The 23,764-nt window shown below is 36.3% G+C and overlaps 1 protein-coding gene across 4 annotated transcripts in view; it reads left to right on the top strand.

The window, feature by feature from the left end:
* Positions 1–21,280, top strand: part of tpst1 (tyrosylprotein sulfotransferase 1) — a 57,191-nt gene extending 35,911 nt beyond the window's left edge. For 3 of the 4 annotated variants that reach the window (XM_048159905.1, XM_048159906.1, XM_048159904.1), the window contains 3 exons: positions 17,820–17,870; positions 18,772–18,837; positions 20,581–21,280. In XM_048159905.1, the coding sequence (XP_048015862.1) occupies positions 17,820–17,870; positions 18,772–18,807 (87 nt within the window). In that variant the 3' untranslated portion in view covers positions 18,808–18,837; positions 20,581–21,280. The remainder of the gene's footprint in view (positions 1–17,819; positions 17,871–18,771; positions 18,838–20,580) is intronic. The other variant, XM_048159907.1, reaches the window with a different exon arrangement.
* Positions 21,281–23,764: the final 2,484 nt, after the last annotated feature.

The raw sequence follows: 23,764 nt of genomic DNA on the forward strand, positions 1-23,764 counted from the left end.
AGTGCAGCTTCAAGGACTTTAAACGATACCAGATGAGTAATAAGGGTCTTATCTAGCGAAACGATCGGTCATTTTAGAAAAAAATACAACCGTTTATGCTTTATAAACAAAATATCGCCTTGAACGTACTTTCTGCTTCCGCATTCTTCATAACGCTTACACTGAATGTCCTACGCCTTTCCTATTCTATTTACGAAACGAACGCGGCGCCAGTTTCGTTTTTTTCCGTAACTTGAATAGGGAAGGCGTAGAACATTCAGCGTAGGCGTTATGAAGAATGCGGAAGCGGAAAGTACGTTCAAGGCGATATTTTGTTTATAAAGCATAAACGGTTGTATTTTTTTCGTTGTTTGTTTAAAGCCCTTGAAACTGCACTGAAACTGTAATTTTGACCTTCAACCTGTTGGTAGCCATTGAAATCCACTGTAAGGAGAAAAATCCTGGAATGTTTTCATCAAAAACCTTCATTTCTTTTCGACTGACGAAAGAAAGGCATGAACATCTTGGATGACATGGGGGTGAGTAAATTTATCAGGAAAAGTGTATTTAAAAGTTGACTAATCCTTTAATTTACCTTATTAAATTAACTATTTGCTCTACAAAATCAGTTAAATTAAGTTCATGAAGTTACATGAGTTTTTAAATAATGTGAACAAGGATGCTTTGAGTGAAACTAATAACAGTGAAAGTGTAGATTCAGACAAAACATGAGCGTTGTTGGAAATCTCAGAAGCATAGACCAGGAGACTTTGGGATCTCTTGAAGCAGAAGTTACTCTTTATTGAGAAACACGCTGTGCGTCGCTGTGGTCATCCAAAATCTAACTAAGGCAGTGACTTGGTAGTTCATATACATTCAAGGGGGAGGGATACATAGAGTAGGGGTGTGGACAATCTAAACAAAGGATGCAAATGCAGTACAGGAATCAGATCATTGCCTACATTTCCCAGCCATGATCTAATCAGCATAAATGTGTCATTCAAATGCATAGGTGCTAATCCAATCAGTCTGGCAGTATCACCTATACCTTTACATTATCATAGAGACAAAAGCACAGCTGTATCTTGAGCTGGTCATGCCACATGGTCAGGAAATGCATGAGACAAAAGGTTAGTGTCTCAGACACCTGGTCTGCCTGCCTTGCCACAATATACATAAAGTTTTCAGTTCATATACTATTACATTGGAACCTAAATATAACATAGAACAAATTTGTAATCCCACAGTTCCCCCTTTGAGAGTTCTAATAACTCTCACATAATACAAATTTAAACCTTCTTAAATCCCTTCTATAACATATGTTTGTTAACATAAGTTCCATCTTCCAGTCATGCAACTTGTAACAGTTACAGGCACATACATCTTATTCTGTGTCGTGTCCAACATTTACATAAGTGTTGTTCTTTAACTTGAGTATACTGTTGACACACATATACAACGCAGGGTGGTAACATGTTGTATTAACTACATGATGACACAGAAAACCATGTAGCATAAGCGTGGAAGTCCTAAAAGTCCATGGCGCCTGAATAGCTGTGGAGTCTGTTCCCGGGAGAGTCCATTTCCATGTTTGTCCCAAGATGATTCTTTGTCGTTGTGCAATTCTGAGTTGCTCAGATGACTCCATCATCATGAAGGTTGTTCATGGATATCTGAGGTGATGTTTTACACCAGGTGCTGCTTATGAGACATCATGGCATATACACATACCTGCACACAAGAAAACAAAGAGACAGCAGACCAGCAGTATTCATGCATAGACTTTAGTACGTTAGACCTCTGATGATCGTATAGTTTTTCTGTCTAACTCTGATCATCATAAACTTCTAGTGATCGTATAGTGGTTTTGTTCTTCTTTTTCTTAACCTAGTCTTAATCAATTTGACACCTATAGACCAGTAAGGTGGGGATAAACTGAGAGAGGGGGAAACCTATGAGGAAGTCTTCACCACAGGGTTTAGCCCCCGAGGCCTTATGCACTTCGGTTCTTCCCTGGGCTCCTCACTGGTCTGTGTGTCCTATTCTCTCCCTGTAGTTAGTTTGCAAATTTAAGGTGCTACATCTCCATCTTCCATTGAAACATCAGTCATAGTAGACATCATAACCCATTGAGGATGGATAAGTGAATGGAGTGTGCTGTAGCATAACATTTAAGGCTGTGAGTGTACTTAACCAGTGTCCCCCAAATAGTGGAAGTGACAGTCAACTTTCATTTGTTCATAATGAGTCTTTCAGCTTTCTAGTAGATTACTGGGGAAATTAAGCACTCACAGCCCAAATGGTTAGCATGTCAGCAAGCTGTTGCTCCAAGAGTTTGGAGAAGAGGGGAGGGGCAGTTTCAGTGTAGCAAGTAGACTGAGTAGGAGCTGAGTAAAGCTGTTCATTTCTTTTAATGTCTTTTTGTTTTTCCTACACTCTTTCATCCAATGTCCAGGTTTACCACAGTAATGACAACTGCCTTCTCTCTTAGGACGTTTACATTTCTGTCGATTCTCTGTGTTGACCTTAAAGGATGCTGCTGCAATCTTTACTCTTGTCTTGACATCTGAGTGTCTTTCCCAAATAGCTAACCTATCCAAGCTGTTTTGCAGGGTTCCATTGGACCATGTGAGGTCTAAGAAAGGCAATGCATTTCTGTATTCTGATGAGAGCCCATCAAACCACATGCGGACCAGTGGTCCATTATCCTGTAACACCTTATCTGGAGTGTCAGCTATTCCACTGTATGCTGCAGCTAACTGACAAAATCTTTCAGTGTACTCACTTACAGTTTCATCCTTCTGTACACAACTAGTGATCTTTGACCAGTCTACCTTTGGTCCAACAAGGTTCTGTAACACTCTCAGAACTCCTTCTCTCAATTCGCCTTTGCTGGAATGCTGAAACTCAGAATTATTTACAGCACTTTCAAAATCATTGAATTCTGACTCTTTAAGGATTTGTGACATTAGCTGTGTGACTTCAGCTAGGGACATATCATAGAGCTTCATTTTTCTGGACAACTCTGTCCTAAACTCAGAAAAGTTTCTATGCACTGATGGCAAATTCTCAGCAATTCTTTCTATGTCTTCAGGACCTATAGCGGTACTGACTGCTTGTAACTGCAGTATGGGGGTTACAGATGGAACTGTGTCAACCCCTTTTGCCCTACTCTGAGCCTTTTGTCTCACTCCACACACTTCAACTGCATTTACATCTTTATCCATGAATCCAGTATTGCTATTGCCCTCTAGTATACAGAAACTCTGTAAGTCAGGATAGCTTTCATCTGACTGTTGGTCTTTTGAGTCACATTTGGTTGAGGCTTTGTTAAGGCCCAACTTCTGAGTGAGACGAGACACTCTAGTGTGCAACTGTTTGTTCTGCTCTTCTAACTTAGCAATACGTTGAATTTGGTCTTGTGCAATGGATAGAGTAAATTCTCTGTGGCAGCAGATAATGCCCATCATATTTTTCTTCCGAATACAAGCACCAAGTACCTTTTTGCATTCTCCAATAGACCAAACTTTTCCTGGATGAATCCCAAATTTCTTTGTCAAATCCAATCTGACTGACTCAGTCACTATTGAGTCCATGTGTTTTCCTAACAATGATTTGAACTCACTATCTGTCCATAAAGGGGTAGCTAGTCCACCTTTCTCAGTTGTTGGAATTAGTCTAGCATTCTTTCTCAACATTTTGTAATGTCTTTCTGGCACAACAATACACTTCAACACTTCCCTGACAGAGCAGAGGTTAATCTAGTTAATACACATCGTAATGTATTCAACCTTCTCTGACGAGCAGAGTTGAAACAACTTGCTACCACACTTTAACAGTTATAACCTTCCCTGAATTAACAGAGGATGAACCTTCTTCTCTAGCAAAGTAGAGGATGGCTATTCTGTTAACACACCACCTTCCCTGATAAAACAGAGGACAACACAAATTATTAGCACTTTACACTAATTCTTCCCTGCCTGAACAGAGGATACCTAATTATTAGCATGTGATGCTAAACTTCCCTGCCTAAACAGAGGATAAACTTCATCTCTAAAAGAACATTTTTAGAGGATAACTTAGTTAACCAAACCCTACAGCTGTCTGTTAACTCTTCTCTGACGGCGCAGAGGATAACACATTAGTACTGGTCTTTGGTTCTTTTGGATAGAGTATCACTCACCAACCCTTGGGTGAACAGGAAAATTCAGCCTGGATCTTCCTTTGGATCAGATCTTTGTTGTGCTTGAAGTTCCAATCTGATTTGAGGTGAGAAGCTCTATCCGGGTCACGGCACCAAAACTGTTGGAAATCTCAGAAGCATAGACCAGGAGACTTTGGGATCTCTTGAAGCAGAAGTTACTCTTTATTGAGAAACACGCTGTGCGTCGCTGTGGTCATCCAAAATCTAACTAAGGCAGTGACTTGGTAGTTCATATACATTCAAGGGGGAGGGATACATAGAGTAGGGGTGTGGACAATCTAAACAAAGGATGCAAATGCAGTACAGGAATCAGATCATTGCCTACATTTCCCAGCCATGATCTAATCAGCATAAATGTGTCATTCAAATGCATAGGTGCTAATCCAATCAGTCTGGCAGTATCACCTATACCTTTACATTATCATAGAGACAAAAGCACAGCTGTATCTTGAGCTGGTCATGCCACATGGTCAGGAAATGCATGAGACAAAAGGTTAGTGTCTCAGACACCTGGTCTGCCTGCCTTGCCACAATATACATAAAGTTTTCAGTTCATATACTATTACATTGGAACCTAAATATAACATAGAACAAATTTGTAATCCCACAGCGTCATCATTGCTAATTGACTGGCAAAACACCACTCGAATTCCTTGCAAATTGTTTTTTACTGCCGTAGGCAACAATAAAATGTACTTTCACATTGAATCTCTCACCTAAATCTCATGGGTATAGCAGAATGCAGTTTGTGACATTGTGGATACATTATTGAAGTGATGAGAGGTGATGGTTTATGCCCACAGGAGCATCCAAGTGTGGCAGTATTGTATATTTGGTTCTCGTTAGAGTCATGCATCCCACCAAATGAGAATCTGCTTATATTGTGGAAAGAAAGCGAGAAGCACACGAGAAACTGTCGCTTGTCAGACCGGTATCAGCAATCGTGCGCAAAAGGCTCTGACTTTCTCCATGTATCCCCTCGTTTTTCTGAATAAGCGTGTGAAATGCTAAAAAATGTGATGTCTTTAAATATAAAAGAAGTTAGATACATTGGAGTTTTAATTTGATTGCTCATTCTAAGTGTCAGAGCACTCGACTACAAAATCACTCAAAATGCTCATCCTACTGCAAACATTTGCATATAAAACAACTGCCTGGAGTGCTTCAAAATCAGTGTAAGAGGAGCATTTAGCCTTGCTCATTACTTGGATTTTTCTCACAGCGACCGTCTGTGTTTTTGATTAATTCGGCTGTCTCCTTCACATGATGTCCTTGCAGGCCACTGTGGGTTTTTTTATTATACGCTCTGAATGCAAGTCTTCCTGCCATTTCTGTACAGTATCTGGATAGCTGTAGAAATGGCTTTGAAGTCGCAAGCCTCTCAATAACGAGGTTTCCTTGGTAACAGGGGCGAACTGCAAGACTCCAGCTCATCAGAGAAAAAGATGCAATGTTGCTCAGTCATGGAGCTGGTCTGTAGAAGAGACATCATGAACTCGAGCACAGGGCCGCAGCTGAGATCTGATGGCTTTTGCAGCTGCTCTGCCTTAACATGTCATGGTTTTGTCCTCCTTGTTTTGAGGCGGATTCAAAGCACACCAACTATTTTTGCTGCATTTAACTTAAACGATTACTCGGTGTTACATCAGAAATAAATTTCTGTGCATTTTTACTACCACTTTATTGTTTTCATAAAGACCCTACCTTTTGAAATCAAATGGATAGTTTTGTGGCTTTTAGTCCATGTCTGTTAGCTTTGAGGGCATCTAAATGCTAGTGTAGTCACAAACAAAATGAACATTTATTATTATGTAATATTTTTTTAAAGGGAAGAACTCCAAACTTCCTGTTTAAGCAGGGTCTTTAAAATGATAGTTCACCCAAAATTAAAATTGTTATCATTTACTTATCTTCATGTCATTCCAAACCTGCACGCTCTTTGAGTCACAACAACGATGTACTAAAAACGGAAAAGTTTTTCCTTTGCATTTTTCACGTACAGAGGACAATGTTGTCAAAATGATCCCTGTTCAAACAGATTTGCGAAAACGACTAAAAACACTGTATTATGCTGCCAGTCCAGTAGTTGCCGATTTGACTTTGTAAAGAAAAACTATACGTCTATAGACTGAACACATAATACGAATGCACATGATATCACTGTTTTCACAAATTTGCGTTTTTTTGTAGTTTACACAGAGACAGTAACCGTTTTTAAAAATGTGCACTTTGTTGAAGTTTGTTTTCAGGCCCCCAAAACACCATTGTCGTGTAAATGAATGGCCAAAACACATAAAAAGTTTTCAGTTTTTAGTTGAAAACAGTGTCGTGTAAACGGCCCCTTAGAGGAAAAGCTTCTATATAGAAGGGTTCTATCATGCGTTTCATATAAAGAACCTGTTAGGTGTTCCCTTCATAGGATCATTTTTATGGATTTAGTTTTAATTAATTAATTTTTTTAAATTATTTTTTAATTGTGGTTAAACAGCTCATAAACATACTTTATCAGTACAAATATTTAAAGGTGGCCTAGAATCAAAAATTGAATTTACCTTTGCATAGTTGAATAACAAGAGTTCAGTACATGGAAATGACATACAGTGAGTCTCAAACTCCATTGTTTCTTCCTTCTTGTGTAAATCTCATTTGTTTAAAAGACCTCAGAAGAACAGGCGAATCTCAACATAACACCGACTGTTACGTAACAGTCGGGATCATTAATATGTACGCCCCCAATATTTGCATATGCCAGCTCATGTTCAAGGCATTAGACAAGGGCAGCCAGTATTAACGTCTGGATCTGTGCACAGCTGAATCATCAGACTAGGTAAGCAAGCAAGGACAATAGCAAAAAATGGCAGATGGAGTAATAATAACTGACATGATCCATGATTACATGATATATTTTTAGTGATATTTGTGAATTGTCTTTCTAAATGTTTCGTTAGCATGTTGTTAATGTACTGTTAAATGTGGTTAAAGTTACCATCGTTTATTACTGTATTCACGGAGACAAGAGCCGTCGCTATTTTCATTATTAAACACTTGCAGTCTGTATAATGCACAAACACAACTTCATTCTTTATAAATCTCTCCAACAGTGTGTAATGTTAGCTTTAGCCACGAAGCACCATCAAACTCATTCAGAATCAAACGTAAACATCCAAATAAATACTATACTCACATGATCTGACGCATGCATGCAGTATGCATGACGAACATCTTGTAAAGATCCATTTGAGGGTGATATTAGCTGTGTGAACTTTGTAAATGCACTGTATTATAGTCGAGAGCTCGGGGGCAGGGAGAGCGCGATTTAAAGGGGCCGCAGCCTGAATCGGTGCATAGTTAATGATGCCCCAAAATAGGCAGTTAAAACAATTAATTAAAAAAAAATCTATGGGGTATTTTGAGCTGAAACTTCAGACACATTCAGGAGACACCTTATATTACATCTTGTAAAAACTAGTTCTAGGGCACCTTTAAATTACCATTAATAATTTAAGACATTTTTGCTCAAAGGGTTAGTTCCCCCTAAAATGAAAATTAATTTATAGTGATGACTTCATTTTAATTTTAGGGTAATCTATCCCTTTAAATAGAACCTATTCGCATAAAGAGTTCTTTTTAAACTGAATCAAGAACCCTATGGTTCTATATTGAACCCCAATGAGCATTGTTTTCTAAGAGTGTATGACTTTATGAAAATATAGTGTATGAAAATATTTTGAATAATGTTTGTTTCTGTCTATACAGAGAAAGTCAATTGGGTCCAAAACAACACCGCACCCCATTGATTTCCATTGTATAGACAAAAAGCCACATTTTTTAAACTATCTTTTTTTTTTGGCGATTCTGCAAAATAAATGGTCTTATGGGTTTGGAACGACGTAAGGTTGAGTAAATAATGACATTTTTCATTTTGGCTGAACAATGCCTTTAAGAAAACTTTTTCTGCTATAAAACATCAGTAACAGGTCATTGAAACTGCAGCGTTTTTACAGCCCAAAAGCTGTGACATCCATTCTGAATATCATTGCACTTTTTCAATGCTTGTGTCCTGTGGTAATTAAACTTAAGCCTAATGTCTTGTGGCAGTAATGCACCATTTCTGCAATTAAGTATTGTGGTTTTACTAGATGGTAATATTGATCTGAGCACTCCAGACTAATTTGGCGTAATGAAGGTACCACTATCACATGTCCAGTTGCTTACCATTTAGTGACAAATAAGCGGATTAGCGTAATTCAATGCTTGCAAGGTAAAAGGAACACTTTTGTGTTTTCAAATGGTCGTACTCTGTCTGCTGAAGCCATGAATTTTGGTCCTGTTGACATTTTTAACAGGTCATAGCAATCTAAACCTGTGCGGTCATTCCATGAGTAAACAAGAAATAAAACTGCAGTTAAAGACTCTATAAATACCCTTAATGGTTATAGACATGGACTAAAGGCCGTGAAAACGTTAATTTTATTTTCATGGGATCCGTCTCAACAGCTTCTATAGGCTAGCTATCTCATGTATCAACAAAACTCTTTGTTGGTGTCTTTTGCTTATCTTACTTTCATCTTGTTTGTTTATGCAGATTCAACATGATCCACCTAAACTATGTAGGACATCAGTAACATGAGGACGGATGTATATAGTTGCCCAAGTTTCAGAGACATTATCTTATCAAGACATCTGTTAGTTTCAGTGTTTTTTGACAACAGATTGACTCTTCTTGGCCCATATTGTTGCTCTTCACAAAGGCTTCTATACATTGCATAATGCGGAGAGTAGATGACAGTCTTTTGTTTTTTCACCCTTTAATTGTCTGTCGTTGGTCTCCTGTGAATTAATACATTTTGAATCCTGTCCAAAGCCACAATCGATACCTATTAAGTGACTTTGCAGCTTCGTCATGATTCATGTTGAGAAATTGATATTAAGATCAATAAGTCGGTCTCAAATGCGCTGCAAGTGACATCATGTTGAAATGGTTGTGCTTAGCTGTACTGGAGACTTAGCAGCAACATAACAAACATGGGAGTTTGTTGATCAGAAAAGGAGGTCATGTGGATTAGAAGTTTCATTCAGTTTTGTGTAACGCTTTATATAACTTGTATAACAAGAACTAGATTTTCAAAAAAAAATAAATAAATAAATAAATAAAAAAGGGCTGCACTAGTAGTCATTAATGTAAGCCATTAGTTGACTAATTGCACGTTTATATTAATTTAATTACTTAAATATACTGGAGGGCAGAATATAGCCTATGCCTTGCATTCAAAGCTTGGCGCAAAGCACTGGCAAAAATAATGATTATAAATGTGTTGGAAAGAAATAGCACGTTTATATAAGCATATTATTATAAAATAACATTTTAATTGTTTATTAATAAACTAGTGTTTTCTGAGTCAATGTTGGCTGCAAAGATGAACATGCCTAGAGAGAAATGCACCTTTCATATGGATTTCATAATCAGAGAGTATTTGCTTTCGATTTGAATTGGTTTGTTTAAAAGTAGCGATTCAAAGTTTCTATAGATATATATCTTATGTCTGTGAGGCAAGTAACCTATATGATGAGTTTCGGTTCAGAAAGCGCATCCTGTTTTCTTTATTTTACAAACGCACAATGTTTTGTTGTTATTGTGAGTGTACACAAATAAAACAGTTTGGAATGATGTATTACTCTTATCTGTATGACAAAAAATGACGCTGAGTATTTTAAGTTGAAAAAATGCAAGTGATCGCACCGACGCCTCCATGTCATGCAGTAAAGCGCTCTATACTTACAAACACTTGGATATATAATAGCGCACATTTATCTAGGTTAACGTTAGAGCGAGCAGCCATGTAAAGTTGCTATTATTTACATGTTTCAAATGATAAGCCATATTTGAGGTTGATGGATGATAGGCGAACGTCTGGATTTCTTGCCCGACAGTCTGCCTGACTTTGCCACTTCACGTGGATTATGCTTAGTGAGTTAGGGTTAGTTAGCGAGTTACACTTTACACTACTAAACCTTTTTACCCCGAGTTGAATCTATAGTGTTAAATTACCCTTTCCTGTGTGTCTAGTGCAACCCAAGGTAAGAAGATAGGTGTGAAAAAGTCATGAGTCATGGTGCTGGTGCTGGTGTAAAACCCTCTGCGTCTGATGTGTGTGTTAACACATTGAGTCAGCAGTGTCGTCCTGCATTAGAGGAGCTGTTGGTGTATGACTGTCCTACCCCAATTTAATTCATCTTTGATGAATAGCTTTTGCTCTTTCTGTGATTTGGAACAGTGAACACAAGCTCTTCAGCAGTTTCTGCTACGCTCCACTGCATCTGTCGTCAGAGGCTACAGCAGGTGATTCTGGATGTAGTGTCTCTGGTAGATCAGGGCTGGCGGTTCCTCTACCCGAGGCTAAGGCGCAGTCATCTGCACATATCTGTCAACATCCCTGTCTGCTCGCCACCTCTCATTTGCAGCTCATTGCTGACAGTACTGTGAGCCTCCATTTGGGATTAACCAGGCCACCCTACTGTGTTTTAGCCATTACACTAGAAGCTCTTTACGCATGTCTGTACATAAGGGGAAGGAAAGACAATTTCCCTTGCTATTACCACCTCTTTTGGTGCAAATCTTTAAATTAAGATGTACAGGTGCTGGTCATATAATTAGAATATCATCAAAAAGTCCATTTCACTAATTCCATTCAAAAAGTGAAACTTGTATATTATATTCATTCATTACACACAGACTGATATATTTCAAATGTTTATTTCTTTTAATTTTGATGATTATAACTGACAACTAAGGAAAATCCCAAATTCAGTATCTCAGAAAATTAGAATATTACTTAAGACCAATACAAAGAAAGGATTTTTAGAAATCTTGGCCAACTGAAAAGTATGAACATGAAAAGTATGAGCATGTACAGTACTCAATACTTAGTTGGGGCTCCTTTTGCCTGAATTACTGCAGCAATGCGGCATGGCATGGAGTCGATCAGTCTGTGGCACTGCTCAGGTGTTATGAGAGCCCAGGTTGCTCTGATAGTGGCCTTCAGCTCTTCTGCATTGTTGGGTCTGGCATATCACATCTTCCTCTTCACAACACCCCATAGATTTTCTATGGGGTTAAGGTCAGTCGAGTTTGCTGGCCAATTAAGAACAGGGATACCATGATCCTTAAACCAGCTACTGGAAGCTTTGGCACTGTGTGCAGGTGCCAAGTCCTGTTGGAAAATGAAATCTGCATCTCCATAAAGCTGCTCAGCAGCAGGAGGCATGAAGTGCTCTAAAACTTCCTGGTATACGGCTGCGTTGACCTTGGACCTCAGAAAACACAGTGGACCAACACCAGCAGATGACATGGCACCCCAAACCATCACTGACTGTGGAAACTTTAAACTGGACCTCAAGCAACGTGGATTGTGTGCCTCTCCTCTCTTCCTCCAGACTCTGGGACCCTGATTTCCAAAGGAAATGCAAAATTTACTTTCATCAGAGAACATAACTTTGGACCACTCAGCAGCAGTCTAGTCCTTTTTGTCTTTAGCCCAGGCGAGATGCTGTCTGTTGTTCAAGAGTGGCTTGACACAAGGAATGCGACAGCTGAAACCCATGTCTTGCATACATCTGTGCGTAGTGGTTCTTGAAGCACTGACTCCAGCTGCAGTCCACTCTTTGTGAATCTACCCCACATTTTTGAATGGGTTTTGTTTCACAATCCTCTCCAGGGTGTGGTTATCCCTATTGCTTGTACACTTTTTTCTACCACATCTTTTCCTTCTCTTTGCCTCTCTATGAATGTGCTTGGACACAGTGCTCTGTGAACAGCCAACCTCTTTTGCAATGACCTTTTGTGCCTTGCCCTTCTTGTGCAGGGTGTCAATGGTCGTCTTCTGGACAACTGTCAAGTCAGCAGTCTTCCCCATGATTGTGTAGCCTACAGAACTAGACTGAGAGACCATTTAAAGGCCTTTGCAGGAGTTTTGAGTTAATTAGCTGATTAGAGTGTGGCACCAGGTGTCTTCAATATTGAACCTTTTCACAATATTCTAATTTTCTGAGATACTGAATTTGGGATTTTCCTTAGTTGTCAGTTTTAATCATCAAATTTAAAAGAAATAAACATTTGAAATATATCAGTCTGTGTGTAATGAATGAATATAATATACAAGTTTCACTTTTTGAATGGAATTGGTGAAATAAATCAACTTTTTGATGATATTCTAATTATATGACCAGCACCTGTATTTTAAAGTAATTTGGTGTTTGTTGACTTAAGGGCTGTTAATTTACTGTAATTTACTGTGTTTTAAGGATGATCAAACTGATAAAGTAAGCTTATAATTATTTTCAAGTTCTAATGATAACTGATATTGAAATTCTGTGCTAAATATAATAAAGCATTCAAAACTACAATCGATCATTTTAAATGCTACAAATGAATACAAGTAAAACATTTCTTATTATTATCAATGTTGAAAACAGTTGTGCTGCTTAATTTTTTGTGGAAACAGTGAGATTTTTTGCTTGATTATTTGATGTATAGAAAGTTGAAATAGATATCATTTGAAACATCATAAATGTCTTTACTGGCACTTGATCAATTATAATGCATCCTTGCTGAATAAAAGTATTGATTTCTAATCCCTAGCTTTTAAACTTTTAAACTTCTGTGGAATGCAAAAGGTTGTTAAAAGAAAATATGTTAGGCATAATGCGTTGTGTTAGGCGGCCTGTTCCTAACATAAAGCTATCACAAGGCTTCAGCGGGGTTCTAATATTGCGAACAAATCACATGGACTACTTTTATGGCTATTTTTACTTTTACAGAAAGGCATATGGGTCTTAAAACAACATCTCTTTTTTTGTATTTGCCAATTATTACATCATTCCGATGATGAATTTTCTTGCTCCATGTATTTATATAAGTTAAACCTACTGTTCAGTAAGCAGTCCATGCTGATAGCGACAGGAGGGCTGAATGTAAACATTCCAGTAGAGAATTCCCCTGCTGGGCTGCACAGTCAGTTTTTCCACTGCCGCCTCCCTGGAGCTCAGGAACTGTGAGGATCTGAAGAATTTGCCCATATGAATGTCTCAATCGCACACGCCCTCAGTTACCCGCATGTTTTGTCAAATAATTTTCTATACTAATAGCTTTTGCTTGAAGAATAAGCTTGTCCGGTTACATCAGCAATGAAAAATTTACTTTACTGTGGTAGCGAGCCAAACAAATGTCATACGAGGTCTTGGTTGTCTCATTTTGCGTGTTACCGCTGCTGTTATATCCAACATAGAGAACCAGATACGTCATTGCAGCCAACATAGACCTGCTTGTCAGACACTTGTTGTTGTAGAGATATAAAGGAGTGTTGGGGGACAGGATAAGATAATATATACTTTTTTTGGACTTCTACAAATCCTATTTGTTCATTTGTTATCCATACTAACAAAATGAATGAACCAGAACCTTTCACAGCCAAGACATGAGAGCAGGAAAGAGTCTGTCTTTCTTTTTAACCATTGATTGTCCTCCAGCCATGATGATATGACTTACGAATCCCCACCTCAAACGCAACATTGACAGGATTTAGTGCAGGTTAACAGTCTTGGATGAGCGATAGATTGTTACAAAATGTAACCCAGGGAAATGGGAAACATGCGTGCCTTTCTCATTGCAAATGAATTCCATTCAGGCTCTAAACCACAAGCTTGGCTAGCCAACTTGTCTCAAACGAACCCCAGCCGAACTCGTTTCCTTCTACACCCACCGACTGAACGCCCACCTCTTGACCCACCAGTGGTACCAGCTCTCTTTAACCAGCAGCCCGGAGACTCCTCTCTGTAATTGAGTCTGAAGTCTTGCGTAACAGTCATATCCCACGGTTCAACTGGCTGTGATGGGGAAAGCGAGCCAAATTCACTCAATTCTCTTCTACAAGAAACCAAACACTGTGTACAAAAAGAGCTAAATGGAGATCAATGAAATGGAACCGAATGGGGAACAAAAGTTTGACTATTTTTTACTTGACACTGCTTAAGGTTGCCCCTATTAATATAGTTAAAAAAGTTTCCTTATTTTGTCTCCTACAATAGGTTTACATGCATCCAAAGTCAAAAGTACATTGCACAATACCTTATTTCATGACACCTTAGAGTTTGTTCGAAGATTCAATCGCTCTACGTTCTATTTGTCTGTCTATCGTTCTATTTATATAATTCTGTTTGTCTGTCGTTTTGTCTATATCGTTCTATTTGTCTGTCTGTCATTCTATTTGTCTGTTGTTCTGTTTATATCTGTCTGTAGTTCTATGTATATCATTCTATTTGTCTGTCGTTTTATCTATATTGTTCTATTTGGCTAGTTGTCTGTTGTTCCATTTGTCTATCTGTCTGACGTTGTCTATATTGTTCTATTTGTTCTGTCGTTCTATCATTCTATCATTCTATTTGTCTAGTTGTTCCGTTTGTCTATCTGTCTGGTGTTCTGTCTATATCGTTCTACAGTGCACAGCATAAATGAGTACACCCCCTCTGAAACTACTAAAGGTCAGAAATTACTCAATTACTTAGAAGACATGTTAGGGTTCTTTAGACATATAATGTTCCAGCAAGTCTGCTTAATCAAGAAGCATGTCAAAATTGTTCAGGAAAATAAGATGTTCTTATCAAGGTGATAAAATGTTGCATAGAGTACACCCTCCTGAAAGTTACTAAATAAAATGAAATAAAAATTTTCGGGTGTAAGTTTAAGGCAATGTTTGATCAACAGGTATGTTGAGTATGTTGAACCGAAACATTTAAAGAGAAGAAATTTCTTGACAATTAAAAGTGTTATATAGCCCACTGAATCATTCTCAGACTTAATGCTGACAACAATGGAAGTACTTGGGAGAGAACTGTCAGGAGACTTATTTCTTAGCACAAAAGAGGACAGTGGTACAAGAGGATTACCAAATCATTGTTTTAAGTGAAAATATAGCAAAAGTAACAGCAATTCAAAAACAATGGTCTTGTGACAAGGCCCCTGAAATAATCGGGCCTTCATTTTAAGCTTTCATTTAGTGATGAGGGATTTTTGTTTTGTTAGACAAAGGGCAGGAGACATACCAAGCGAGTGTCTCCGAGCCAGCAAAAGCTATGAAAATAGTGACTGTTTATCTCACAGAGTAAGATGCAGCCTGGAGAAATGACATGCATGGTTGTTGTTCTCACTGGAACTACCTACTGTAGCCAAAGCACAGTAAAGTCAGTTAGCCATTTCCAAAGCAAATATTTACAAAATATAGATTCTGGGAATCAATACTCTGGTCTCATGAGACCAAATCAATCATTTTGGATCTAACAGCATCTACAATGTTATGGTGTTGCTAGAGGAGGAGTACAGTGAGAAGTGCCTGGTTCCCACAGTAAAGTTCAGTGGTAGTAAAGCTCTTATACAGGGATGTATGAGTTGTGCTTTATCAATGCTGTCATGAATTCCCACACCATTGTGTAATTTAATACACAAACTTGAAACAGAAGATGTTACCTTTTTCTCATTCCCTGCATTGTTAGGAATTTTTTCAACATGACAATGAGGATATGCGTTCTCCAAAGGTGAAAAACCTTCTGTGGACATGTATTTCACCCAATCTTGGCACTCTTGAGCACCTATGGGGCATTCTGTAGAGACGAGTTGAGCAACACTCCCCATTAAAGATCAGGGCATTTAAGGAGCTCATCATCTAGGAGTTAAACAGGACAGAAGTGACAATTTGCCATGAACTTGTATACTTCATACCAAGAAGGGTCAGAGCAGTATATTCAAAATTATGGAGGGCATACTAAGTGCTAGAATATTATACATTTGTTGGATTAAATCTAGGGCGTACTCATTTCTGCAATCCTTAATTTAAACAAAATTGGCTAATTTATTTATTTTATGGCTATTAATGACATATATTTCTCAGATTTCATTACGTATATATGTTTAATACATTTTAGTTTTGCCATCTTTCCATGAATTGTGTTAGTGATCATAAAGAAAATACATCTTTTGTATTTGTTCAGAGGGGGTGTACTCATTTATGCTGTGCACTGTATTTACTGTCGTTCTATTTGTCTAGTTGTGTGTCTGACATTCTGTCTATATCGTTCTGTTTACTGTCATTCTATTTGTCTAATTGTCTGTTGCTCTATTTGTCCATCTTTCTTTCGTTCTATCTTTATCATTCTGTTTGTCTATCTGTCTGTCGGTCTGATTATCGTTAGTTATCTATAGCTGCGTTTCCACCAATATTACCCGGAACAATTTGTCACAGGAAATTTTTTCCCCCAGACCTGTTGCTGTCTGCGTTTCTATCACGGTCTAAAGCACTGTAAAGATTAGTCCGGTGACGTAGAACTCGTAGGACTTTCCAGTTCCTGCAGGATTTTGTCATCCGCGTATAAGTTTATAATAAAGCCTGAACCTCATTGTCGGTCCATCGGTCATAATTTTTAAACTCCATTGTTGATTTAAATAGCAAACAACCATTAAAAATGGTAGTTGAAATAAAATGCTGCATGGAGTCAACCAATCAAAATGCTGCATGAACTCAACCAATCAGCATGTTCAGTGCCCAGATCCCACCCCCAAAAGTTCCTGAACTTTGAAAATGTACTACCTCATGAGCAGGGACTTTCTGAGGGGGAAATTTTTACCTGGAACTTCATTTAGACCCTGGTTCTTTGCGATTGAAACACAACGAATACCTCCCCAAAGTCCCTAGATCTGGGGAAAGTTTCTGCAGTGGAAACGCGGACTATATCCTTCCATCTTCCTTTCTTCCTTCCTTCCTTGTTATTTTTCATATATGAGGAAAAGCAAGACAGGATCACTTATTAGGAGATTTGCCTCTCATGCATATAGTTTTTGGTTTTGGCACAAATCAAATGGGTTGTTTATAAAAAAAAAAAAAAAAAACAACTTCATAGAGCTCCAATAACTGACAGCCCCAGCAGTGGAGCAAAGAGCGCGAGTTTCAGGTTTCTCACAGTCTAGACCTGCCGCAGCGGAAAGTGTTTTCAAATAGTGGCTCCATCGCCAAGTTGTCTAGCTTCCTGTCAGGTCAGGACGCTTCTTTCCTGTTGCACACACATACGGACCCCAAACACTTGCACGATTCTCTGTGTGCTCCTCATTCCCAATTTCCTATGCTTAGAAAGCCAGGAAATGAGATCAGCTGGATGTGTCTTAATTGGAGATTGTCGTCCTCTCTGGAGCAGACACACTGGCTGCTTCTCATACCAGCATTCAGTCTGGCTCTCTTTCACTCTTTCTTTCATCCCTCGATAGAGCTTGTGAATTTTGTGAGGTTATACACCCTGGGAATTGACACACAATATCCTCCTAGCAGCGCAAGAGAGCGGTTCACATAAGAGGACTCTGTTATCCGTTCAGCGCCAGACTTTTCATTTGGCCATTACTGCTTTCTGGAGGCATATAAAAACGTTTGTCTTGCTGCTGTTATGAAGGATGTTTTTAGAGATTAAAATAACTTCAGGTAAAGAAATAAAAACAGGGAAAAAGAAGAATTTGAAGTTTGAACTGTGCCCTTTGTGGAACGACTGTAGATCCTGTGTTTGCAGTGTGACGGCCTCTAAAATCAGCTCTCTGTTTTTCCAGGTCTTTAAGGGTGAATTTCAGCTACCTGATTTTCTTAAAGAACAGACACAGGTATGGTAGATATTATGCCTGTCCTTAAGCTTTTCATAAATGGCTTTTTTTTTTTTTTTTAATTGATTTTGTTCTTCCTATTTTGTTTGTTACAGTATGCCCACCACTAGTAAATAAAATGGTGGTCATTTGAGACCTTCACTTCCCATCTGCTTCCTCTCACTCTGATTCTTTGCTCTTCACGTAATTTCTGATCATAATAGTGGTTAATAAGGTGTCTTGATCTCCTCCAGCCTGCGCTCCTCTGATCTCATGTTTTCATTTTTTGATCTGATCACATTAGCTGCTAGAATTGTATGTGTGTGGCCTTATTTTGCGTGCATAGTTCTGCTTTCTAGAAGGCTTATACTGCCCCCTCTTGGACAGATGATGGGAATGATTTAATCTAATAGCATTATATTTGAGCTCAAAATATAAATACAAATTAAACTAATTGTGTCCTGTTAGATTTGCATTGCCATTAAGGTAGTACTCGGGGGTTTTCAAGCTAAAAGTGTGTAGGAATACAAATATATTTCAGTTAATATTTTAATTCTTTATTTTGGATTTAGTATAATGATTTAATTTCACAAACAAAATGCTGTCTTTATTATATCGTGTCGAATTCTTTTCCTTACACAGTATACATAAAAATATTTAGAGAAAAAGAAACCCCCTGGATTAGATGGCGTTGAGGAGTTTAAGAGGGAAGGAGGTCGCTGTGATTCGAAATCTGTGACTAATGAATCTGTAAATACACATGAATATCATGTAACTCACATACGCTCTCATCAGATCTGCTTCTCTGTAGATAAAAGTGCTAACATGATTACTCAGAACAATACAATACACTGTTCATTCACACATTATACTGTGCAGTATTGTGTCCACACATGTGTAACAGATGTTTGTCTTATAACAGCTTCAGAAGTCGCCAGAAAAGCCAAACCCAAGTTAGGAGGAGAAGACGCGAGCTTTATCAATAGAAGTGAGTTATTATCATCTTTACTGGCAAACTTTGGTTCCTCTTTGGATCAGATGGGTTTTTTTTTTTTTTTTTTGTATCATTAACATGCAGTTTGAGATTTACTGTATATGGGTTGTTCTGAAGAAATGCTGCCATTTGTGCTAGAAGAATAAATCAATTTTTGCATTGTTATTGTTGTTATTATTACTGTTATTATTTATTATATACAGCTAAATAAATAGAAATTATTATTGTTGTTATTATTATTATAAACATTTAAATATGTAATAAAGATTATTATTATTAGTAGTATTATTAAAACAAATAAATTTATATATTATCTAATTATGTATTATAATTAATTTAATAAGTTTATTTTTAATTATTATTATTATTATTATTATTATTATCTATTGATTTATCTTTTATAAACAATTACATACGAAACAATATTTACTTTTGCATTTTGTTATTACTACTTTTTAGTAATATATTATTAAATACTATTAAATATATAATAAAATGCATTATTATAAACAATTGAATAGTTCGTTTATCATTGTTGTTATTATTAAAAACAATTAAATATGTAGTCAAATGTATTATTATTATTATTATTATTATTATTATTATTAAAACAAATAAATGGATTTAATTATTTATAATACAGTTTATTATTAATAATAATAATAATAATGATAATAATAATCTATTTAATTGTCTTTATAAACAATTAGATACAAAACAATAATTATTTTTTCATTTTTGTTATTGCTGTTTATATATTAATGTTCTTATATACTATTAAATATATAATAAAATGTTTTATTATAAACAACTGAATAGATCGTTTATCATTGTTGTTATTAAAAACAATTATGTAGTAAAATGTATTATTATTAAAACAAATAAATGGATTTAATTATTTATAATAATTTATTATTAATAATAGTTTATTATAATTATAATTAATAATAATAATAATAATAATCTATTTAATTATCTTTATAAACAATTATACAAAACAATAATTATTTTTGCATCGTTGTTATTGCTGTTACTATATTAATGTTATTATATACTATTAAATATATAATAAAATGTATTATTACAAACAATTGAATCGAGTTTTTTATTATTATTATTATTATTATTATTATTATTAACAATTGAATAGTTTATTATTGTTGTTATTGAAAACAATTCAATATGTAATAAAATGTATTATTATTATCATCATATTTAGTTGTTTTTATAAACAATTAGATACAAAACAATAATATTGTTGTTTTTTATTGCACATGACTTTATTTTCATTCAGTATTTCTGATAAAATACTGAAAGTATCACAGATTTTTCCGGTATCAGAACTACTACTATAACCATAATAAAATACTGAAAGAGAAAGATGTACCTGTCGCTCCTTTAAATATGGTGACAGAAATATCAAATAATGTCACAGCATAATTGTGTTGAACAGAGACAGAAAATCATAGACATGTTATGTTTTAAATAACAACAACAAAAAAAAATGTAAATTTGTTACATGTATTTTGCTTGAAATTTCCATTAAATTTTTATGGGGATGAATGTAGACATGGAAATATTCTGATTAACAAAAGCCAAATGTTTAAGAATCAGATTAATTTTTACTTGTGCAAGTCTCTGACGTCAGTAGTGTCTGGTGATGACGGTGACGTAGCGCACTGTATGCTAAACACAGCTGGCCTTTTACTCAGCTGCTGGGCTCTTGCTGTGTTTCAGGGCTGAGTAGAAGCAGATGCCGTGGGACCATGATGGACTTGCGTCACCCCCGCTATGCTGGGACCTCCATGCATGGAAACACTTACACACACACACACACACACACACAGGCCTCTGGACCCAGCCCACTCTTTGTAGGACAGTTTTGGCCTTTGATGTTGTACAGTAACAATTGTGGCCTAAGAATGTCATTGCTGTTCTGAATTTTGTGTTTTCTTCTTTTCTGTTTTTCCACACTGTACTCTTTAATTTTCATTCATTTTCCTGGCTTCATAAACCTGTGATTCTGTTATAAGAAAATACAGTGGATTTAATTAGCAACAAGGAAATATTTATGGAGGAGCGTTAGCTTTAGAAGACGCAATTTTAATGTTGGTTTTTTATTTTCATGCCTTCGTAATGTGCAATTCCTTGGGTACTGATGAATGATGTGCAAGACTTCAATCTTGTGTAAAGATAGACATCCATTTTGTTCTCTGCATTCGCAATGGAGTGACCTTATGTACTTTGAGAAGAGCTGTAATAAATGAGCTGCCAGTGTTGAACGGAAGAGGCTCATTGACATTTTCTCCATTGACAGAGAAACGCACATTGGTGATGTTGTTTTTACGATTGTTATTTTTGTACTTGTGTAAATCATAATTATGTACTCTTTTATTTCTTTCAATGAAATAAACCCCTAAGCGCTGTTGGCAGCCAATTTGCTGATATCAGTCAGATTCTTGTTCACTTAGGATAAAGTGTTTGTGGAAGTATAATATGGAAATAATTTGTATGGCTCCCTCTAGTGGTTACTTTAATACACTGCACACATGTTCTGCACTAGTTCCGTTCTTTCATTTATACTGTACACAATACCATTTTAAAAGTCTCTTATGCTCACCGAGGCTGCATTTATTCGACCAAAAATACAGTAATATTGTGAAATAGTATTACAGTGTAAAATAACTGCTTTCCATTTGAATATATGTTAAAATGTAATTTATTCCTGTGTTGTAAAGCTGAATTTTCAGCATCATCAGTGTCACATGATCCTTTGGAAATCATTCTAATATGCTGATTTGCTGATCAAGAAACATTTCTTATTACTATCAGTGTTGTGCTGCTTCATATTTTTGTGGAAACCATGATATTTATTTTTTCAGGATTCTGGAAGAATAGACGGTTCAAAAGAACATCATTTGCTCTTTACTGTCACTTTTGATCAATTTAATGCAAAAATTGAATGCGAAACCAAATTCAGCAATTTCAACTATATATATATATATATATATATATATATATATATATATATATATATATATATATATATATATATATATATATATATATATATATATATATTTGGTTACTGAATCCAAATTATATGACAAAAATTAATAACATAATCCTTTACATTACACATTTAAGGTAATATAATCTGACTACTTTTTTATTACTTTGATTAATTTTGACCTAACTTCATTTATCACATTAATTTCAATAGGATAATCTTTTTCCATATTGATATTAAAATACAAAGAGAAAGAAAATATATTCCATTCTTTATTGTTAACAACATGGTGCATTAAATACATTATGTCAGGGTTTACCAGACTGGGGTTTGAGAGTTTAATGAAAAGCTATTAAGTAATTCGTCACACCCACAGACCGTTAGCTGAACATCTGATGCATATGGCACACTTACAGGGTTAGTTCACCCAAAAATGAAAATTTTGTCATTAATTACTCACCCTCATGTCATTCTACACCTGTAAGGCCTTTGTTCACAAATTCAGATATTATTGATGAAATCCGATGGCTCAGTGAGGTCTGCATTGACAGCAAGAACACTCCCTTTTTCAATGCCCAGAAAGCTACTAAAAACATTTAAAACAGTTCATGTGAGTTCAGTGGTTCTATCTTAATATTATAAAGCGACAAGAAACAAACAAACAAAACAATGACTTTTCAACAATATCTATATGGGCCGATTTCAAAACACTCCTTCAGAGCTTTACGAATCACTTCAGTGAATTGGAGCGCCAAAGTCATGTGATTTCAATTTTAGCTGTTTGATAGGAGATCTGAATCACTAATTCGAAACAAAAGATTCATAAAGCTCAGAAGCTTCATGAAGCAGTGTTTTGAAAGCGGCCCATATAGATATTGTGGAAAATTCATTTTGTTTTTGTGGCACACAAAAAGTATTCTTGTCGCTTTGTAATATTACAGTTTTTCTCAGTCGCTTTGGTACATTTCTCGAATCAAACTCACAATTTGCAAAACAGTAAGTGCATTTCTCAAAACAATTTGTACAAATAGCAAAACACCATGGATAACCTGCAAAAGCCACTCTCTTACTCAAAATCCTTAGTTCATCTCTCAAAAGTAAATATCTGTGTCAATGAACATGTCAGTGCCATCAGAATGACAAGTCCTTGTGTCATTGTGTACGGATAAGACAGTCAAATTGTTTAGTCATGTTCTCAATATAACAGTTTACTCTGGAGGGATGTTCTGATGGAAACTATGGCTAAAGTTTTGATGACAATTATTGTCAATTATAAGTTACATCTTAGTGTATGTGTGAGTGTAATTGCAAGAGAATGGAAAAGATTCAAATTTACTCTCTTACTGTTTGTACTGTATTTTATTGACAGAACATGTCATTGAGTCATTGAATCATGTCGTTAGAGAAAGTCAAGATTCACCTGGGAGCAATTTACCAATTCAGGACAGATTTAGAAAAAAGTCTAATGGAAATATAGAAAGTATAGAAATATGCTTGACATATTATGATAATGCATGTAATGCTATGAGCTTGTGCCTAAATGTTGTGGGGGGTGAGACTATTCAACAGAGACCCAATATAATACATTTTGATCAACATGACATAAGCAACTGATAATGTAGGAAACAACAGAGAATTGTACATAATCATTTGCATGGATGTACCAAAGCATTTGCAACTTGTTCAAAGAAATGAGAAACTGCTTTTTTGAAGTGCACAAGTGACACAATGATGTGAGAATTGAACAGGTAGTTTTGAGAATTTCAATTCTGATCTGAGAAATGTACCAAAGCGACTGAGAAAAACTGTAAGATAGAATGACTGAACTCACATAAACTGTTTTAAATATGTTTTTATGGATCTTCAGATGTGCAGTAACATTGCTGTCAATGCAGGCCTCACTGAGCCATC

The sequence above is a fragment of the Megalobrama amblycephala genome, linkage group LG16 (genome assembly GCF_018812025.1).
Source record: "Megalobrama amblycephala isolate DHTTF-2021 linkage group LG16, ASM1881202v1, whole genome shotgun sequence".
NCBI lineage: Eukaryota > Metazoa > Chordata > Actinopteri > Cypriniformes > Xenocyprididae > Megalobrama > Megalobrama amblycephala.